The sequence below is a fragment of the Bombina bombina genome, chromosome 5 (assembly GCF_027579735.1).
Source record: "Bombina bombina isolate aBomBom1 chromosome 5, aBomBom1.pri, whole genome shotgun sequence".
Classification (NCBI taxonomy): domain Eukaryota; kingdom Metazoa; phylum Chordata; class Amphibia; order Anura; family Bombinatoridae; genus Bombina; species Bombina bombina.
Window position 1 is genome coordinate 880,047,836 of NC_069503.1, and position 7,069 is coordinate 880,054,904.

Below are 7,069 nucleotides of genomic sequence, written 5' to 3' on the forward strand. Positions count from 1 at the left end.
TATAAGGGTAATGGAAATACTTGTAAACAATTTATTACACTCCAACAGGTAAAGTGTATAATTGGGAACAAATTAAAGGAGAGACATTTTTTTGAGTAAACTGTCCCTTTAACATTGTGATCACGCCCGTGGCTTGTGGCAGACACTGCACTAATTGGCTAAAATACAAGTCAATAGATAATAAATAAAAAGTCATGTGATCAGGGGGCTGTCAGAAGATGCTTAGTTACAAGGTAATCACAGAGGTAAAATGTAGATTAATATAACTGTGTTGGTTATGCAAAACTGGGGAATGAGTAATAAAGGGATTATATATCTTTTTAACAATAAAAATTCTGGTGTAGACTGTCCCTTTAAAGTCCCACACAGTGTTTGTCTTTATCACTTATAGTGGAAGTTTATTCCATGAATCCATGACCCTTTATGTGAAGAAGTCCTTGCTCTTTTTACTACCCTTTTTCTGGCATTGCTCTTTTGTGTGAAACACAGAATTTTTTGAAGTCCACAGTGGCAGTTGTAGAAGGATGCTGCATGGGGTTAGCCTATTCACCAGTTCATTACTGTAGCACCTAAACCTTATAAAGTTCTTGCCGCCCAGCATTTGCATGATAGTTTATTTGTTACATCTCCACTGCTCTATGCCAGGGCTACACAAACTACAGCCCATGGGCCACCAAAGATTTTAGCCAGGTCCTCAGCACTTGAGCAAAAACTGAGGTTACAATAGTTATAAAAAGAGAGGTTCTACACTTCTTATTAGTTAGTTAATTATGCATGCAAGTATCTGAATATGTTATACAGTTAAACAAATTCATAGTGACTTAAAGGGACAGTAAAGGCAAAATTAAACTTTCATGATTTGCCTAGAGCATGCTATTTTAAACAACGTTACCATTTACTTCTGTTATTAAATTTGCTTTGTTCTATTAGTATTTTTTATTAAAGAGTAAAACTAAGAAGGCTCATAAGAGCTCAGGAGTGTGCACGTGTCTTTAGTACTCTATGGCAGCAGTGTTTTGCAACATTATTTGTAGCTGTGTTATACAATGCTATTCACTGCTGCCAGAGTACCAGACATGTGTACACTCCTGAGCTCTTATGAGCCTACCTAGTTTTACTGTTTAATAAAAGATATTAAGAGAATGTAGCAAATTTGATAACAGAAGTAAATTGGAAAGTTGTTAAAATTGCATGCTCTATCTAAATCCTGAAAGTTTAATTTTGACTTTACTGTCCCTTTAAGGTGACAGCAAAGTCAAAATTTCATAATTCAGACAGAGAATGCAATTTTAAACTACTTTCCAAAATACTTCTTTGATCAAATGTGCTTTGTGCTCTTGATATTCTTTGTTGAAGGTTAAGCTCAAAAGCAGCAATGCACTACTGGACTGAACACATCTGGTGAGCCAATGATAAGGGGCATATATATTTTCAGCTACCAATCACGAGCTAGCTCTCAGTAGTGTATTGATGCTCCTGAGGTATCTTTTCAGCAAAGTTTACCAAGAGAATAAAGCAAGTTAATAAAAAAAAGTATACTGGAATGTTGTTTAAAATTCCATACTCTGAATGAATCATAACACTTTTAATTTTGTTTACTGTCCCTTTAATTAATAAATAAATATGTTATTATAATCTAATGCTATTTTAAAGGGGTCACCTTATAGGAGTGAGTATAATGTAATATGGCCTGCAGCTAATCCTGCTATAGTCTATAAAAAAAGTTTGGAACACCTGTTCAGTGGAAAGCAAAAAGGGAGGTAATGGTGGAAAAGTAAAGGGATACTAATTATCTTGTGATTGCAAGACTTTTTGGTAGTCTTACAGTAAATTTACAAGCCAACATGAGGGTGAACTTTTTGGTGTTAATGTTTTTCTATGACCAAACTCAACCAATACTTAAAGGGGCCAGTCCAGACTGGTACTGGAGTAACTACAGCTAGGCACTGCCATGTTTTGTACTATCTTATCTAACCCCACATGCTGAGTCCATTTAGGGACAGGGTTTATCATGGTTTATCAGGGTTAGACTTGTGAAAATTTTAATGTTCACTTCCAAAACTCAATATAAGAAAGTCCACAATTTTCAGAATTCAATTACAGCCTAATGGGGCACAATAAATATTGAAAGCATATTGCAAAGTTATTGCTTTACTATGCATAATTTATCATTCTATAACACACACAAAGCTCATCATGTCTCTTTTAAAGGGACAGTCAACTCCAAAATGTGTATTGTTTAAAAAGATAGATCATCCCTTTATTACCCATTCCCCAGCCACCATTGTTATATTAATATACGTTTTACCTCTGTGATTATCTTGTATCTAAGCATCTTCTGACAGTCCTCTGATCACATGACTTTTTATTTATTATCTATTGACTTGCATTTTAGCGTATTAGTGCTGTGTTGTGCACAACCCAAAAGCGTGAGCACAATGTTACTCTATATGGCCCACATGAACTAGCAGTCTCCTGTTGTGAATAGCAAATAAAAAAGCATGTGATAAGAGGCTGTCTGTAGTGGCTTAGAAACATGCAAATATTTAGAGTTTTAAATGTTATAAAGTACATTAATATAACAATGTTGATTGTGCAAAGCTGGGGAATGTGTAGTAAAGGCGTTATCTAACTTTCTAAACAATAACAATGTTGGTGTTGACTGTCCCTTTAAACAAGAGTTGTCCATTATGAATGTAAAACATACCCACAGTCTTTATGTGTCTGTTGTGTACATGCTTCAGTATTTGGTATTTTCACACACTGGATATGTTTTACAGCCAGTTAGGCCACAAGTATATAAAGTATTTACACAACAGAACCATCCCTTAGTGCATGAAAAGACTGGGATCCTTAAATGGTAGAGATGTACAGATGAGACAATATTGATTGTAACATATCCACACATTTATCTTATTCAATAAATAATGAAAGAAAATGTTTACATGAAATGCTGTCTTATACACATTGAGTAAACCCCTTTGGTTAAAATATAATGAGAAAAAAAAATAACCTGAAAATAATATTTAAATTGTGCATACAAATAATCTGTCTGTCTTTCTATCAAACAGTTGCTTAAAGTAAAATGCAATTCTACTGTCCTGATAGGAACTGCCATGTTTGATAAAGATATGATGTATTAAAGGGCCACTAAACCCAAAATCTTTCTTTCATGATTCAGATAGAACATACAAATTTAAACAAAATTACAATTTACTTCTATTATTTATTTTGCTTCATTTTTTAGATATCCTTATTTGAAGAAAAAGCAATGCATATGGGTGAGCCAATCACATGAAGCTTCTATGTGCAGCAACCAATCAGCAGCTACTGAGCATGTCTAGATATGCTTTTCAGCAAAGAATATCAAGAGAATAACACAAATTAGATAATAGAAGTAAATTAGAACAATGTTTAAAAATGCATTCTCTTTCTAAATCATGAAAGAAAAAATGTGGGTGTCATGTCCCTTTAAGGTTAAGCTGATCTAATGGGCCAGATTATATAGTATACACAGAATGTACTTAATAAACTCTGTTTCACAGAATCCTTTCACTAATTAAACTAAAATTTGTTAAGTCTTAAATAAATTCATGTAATAAAGAAAATAGATTTTTTAAATGTTTATTAAAAAAATGTCTTAAAAAAACATTCACTCTTTTTTCAAGCTTACCAGAAAACCACTAACTGTGGCCTCATTCACACCATACATTTAAACATATAAAAATATAAATATATACAATATATTTACATTACTTACAAAATTATTTTAAAAAGGCACATTAAAGTATAAGGAGAAGGTTGAAAATGTGTTACATTTTCTTTGTGCATTTTGTAAATATTTACAGATAGTTCTCCCTGAAAAGCCTTACTTGCACATGTTCCCAGAGAAAACAAATTAAAAAAATCTAACTACATTTTTTAAGGCATATGGAATGTCTAATATTGCATAAGATATTCAACATATTGAATTGACGTATCTGCTATGATGACACCTGAGTTATTTTTTGTTTTGTTTTTTGTTTACAATTTTTCTTGTAATGTTCTCTGCTTCTTTATGTATTTTTATTTTTTTAATAAAATGTCTTCTTTCTGATGTCCATATTTTTTTTAGAAATATTTGGTGAAAATGTAACATTCACATTATTCAGTTAACTTAAACATTGATTCTGCACATCTTCTTTCTTTTAAGAAGTTACAAATCCTTTTTGAGTTGTGTATTGGAAGAAGAACCCAAAGTACATTTGATTGACTCCTGGAAAAATCTGTTCACTGTTGACTCTCAGTGTGTTACACAGCACCCAGATTCCTCATGCTTATGAAGGAGAGACATTCTGGAGAAGGTTTTCGAACAGTTTTTGCACTGGTATTTTTTCACATCAGAATGGGTTTGCAGGTGAGCCCTTAAATTAGACCTGTCTGCAAATGCTCTGTTGCAATGTGGGCATGAAAAAGGCTTTTCTCCTAAGGGGGAAAAAAATACCAATGAATTAATACAGAGTTGGATTTGTATCTGTAAAATATGTGTTTGCAATGGATTTGATAATACTCATGATCTGAGAACATGAAAAAGTTTTCAAATTGAATTGGCAGCTTGGTAACATAATATTACTCATTTCAGTACCTCTGTCACTAAATCATTCAGTAAAAAAAAAAAAAAAAATTCCAGCTAGATTCCTTAAAGGGACATAAATCCCAACAGATAGAGAATAACATTTTAAACAACTTTCCAATTTACTTCTATTATTTAATTTGCTTCCTTCTCTTGTTATCCTTTGCTGAAATGTTTATCTTGGCAAGCTTAGGAGCAGCAAAGAACCTAGGTTCTAGCTGTTGATTGGTAGCTGCATATATATAGCGATTGTCATTGGCTCAACCATGTATTCAGTTAGAAACCAGTAGTGCATTGTTGCTCTTTCAACAAATGATACCAAGAAAATGAAACAAATTAGATAATATAAAAAAAAAATAGAAAGTTGTTTAAAATTGTATTCTCTATCTGAATCATGAAAGAAATTTTTGGGTTTCATGTCCCTTTAAGTTAAATTGTAATACAGTAAACTGTGTCATTTAGTTGTCTGAAGAATAAGTTTTGTATCAGTTTACATCGTTAAATAAAGAAAAACCCAAATGTAGTTGCTGCTGCAGGATACTTGAGAGCATTTATCATTGGGAAAATATTTATCTAAAATTCGTTTGCGTGTTGGGGGGGGGGGGTTATTGGCAATGCACTTAATCTGCATTGTTTACTCAACACATTATTTGTATTAAATTGATATGAGAACAAATAAAGAGCTACTGATAGCATTACAAACTGCACTTGACAAGTTTAAATGGCCTGCTCATGTCACATGGGTACTGATAACATAATAATTATGGATAATGTTTAGATAGTACAGAAACATCTATGCTAACAGAAGAATACAACTTTGAATACAGATGTAGTTTAGAAGCTATATATAAAATATGCATTCCTTGGAGTACAGTCATGAGAAGTATGCAGTGAAATGTCTGCTGCCCCTTACCAGTGTGTGTTCTGATGTGTCCTTGCAACAGCCAGGGTCTGGAAAAAGCCTTCCCACAGATTTTGCAGACACAAGGTAAAGTATGCGTCCTAATGTGCATTTTCAGTGCTCCCAGGCTGACATATTCCTTTTCACAGTATTTGCAGCTAAAAGATTTCCTAGATTGGGCATCGCAGTGCAGTTGCTTGTGTTTTGCCAGCCCAGAAAAAGTAGAATAGGTCTTATTGCATAAATTACACTGGAACTTTTCAGCTTCTATTGCATGTGGGTCAGAAAGTTTAGACTGGATTCTCTCTTCTTCATCACTGATTGGACTTTCTGAGCCGCTGTGGTCTTTGGATGAGGTTTCTGATTGTGGAGGGGGACTTTCTCTTCCTAATGATGGCTGGTAGAGTGACAGAGGTGACAAATCACTGGGTAAAGGTGAAGACAGAAGCCCAGTCCAAACTCTAATCGGGCTGTAGGCAACTGAGGTGAGTATTTCTGGATGTGAAATTACAGACACTGGGTATCTTTCATAAGGGAAAGGAGAAATAATCACTGGGGAGGGAAAAAAAAAACACAAGAAGAAAGTTGTAAGTAACAAAGTAATAACTGCGGCTAAATTGTATCCATCAGTTATACACTGTTGCAATCAAAGAGCCTGTACTCTGCATACAAGTTATATGTGTGTGTGTACATAGTATATAGATAGATGAGATAGATTAGATAAGCTCAGATAGATAAATACATGAATAATATTAAATAAACACATTGCATAAAAATATTGCCATTTTATTTTAAATGCAGATACATAAGACCCTCATTCTCATGAGAAAACTGCATATGCTGCTGTGCTGGCACGGACATGGTTAATATTGTTAACCCCTTACCTGTAGGATTATCTAATTCCCCATAATTTGGCTTTTTAGAGAAGTTGAAGTGTTTTTTGACCAGGAAGGATCGTGGCATTTTCAATAATGAAGACAAAACCCCTGTCCCCAAGTGACACTGCAGCAGAAGTAACGGTCCTGTGAATTGCCTGTAATTCCTCCCTAGCCGAGCTCTGATCGTCACAGCATTGTCTGAGCGCTGGGTGCATTCACTGGAGTGCAAGTGGCAGTGCACAGACTTCTTGAAAAGTTCAGTAAATAGCTACTAGTCAGGTGCAGGAGGGGTGGGAATCTTGGCTCCTCCTCCAGCCCTTTCCTAAATGCTGCAAGTGAAGTCACACAGCGATCACACTTTCTTGGGAGGGTTTTTGAGTGAAGAATCCAATCATTTAGCTAAGGGTTAGAAGTGGTCTCAAGTTTCAGTTCCTCCCAGTGGGACAGTTAGGGATAGAGGAAGAGCCCACCACTGTCAAAGTGACTGATTATGGGCAAGCAGCTTAGAGCATTGCCTTGGAATTCGCAGCAAGACAGAGAGACTGTTACATATCTAGATTCACTAAAGATTCAAAGAAGCCTCTTGTGAAAAAAAGTCTCTAAATTCCTCATATCACATACAGGTGACTCAATAAGATCCGGTGAGAATTTGCACAACATAATAAAACGGATGGAGAT

General features: G+C 34.7%; 1 protein-coding gene across 1 annotated transcript; it reads right to left on the minus strand.

The window, feature by feature from the left end:
• Nucleotides 1-3,608: 3,608 nt before the first annotated feature.
• Nucleotides 3,609-6,641, minus strand: SNAI2 (snail family transcriptional repressor 2). Its single transcript, XM_053715031.1, has 3 exons — nt 6,398-6,641; nt 5,526-6,065; nt 3,609-4,464 (listed from the first exon to the last, which is right to left on the minus strand). The coding sequence occupies exons 1-3, from the start codon at nt 6,474-6,476 to the stop codon at nt 4,283-4,285; spliced, it is 801 nt and encodes a 266-aa protein (XP_053571006.1). The 5' UTR covers nt 6,477-6,641; the 3' UTR covers nt 3,609-4,282.
• Between the last annotated feature and the right edge of the window lie 428 nt (nt 6,642-7,069).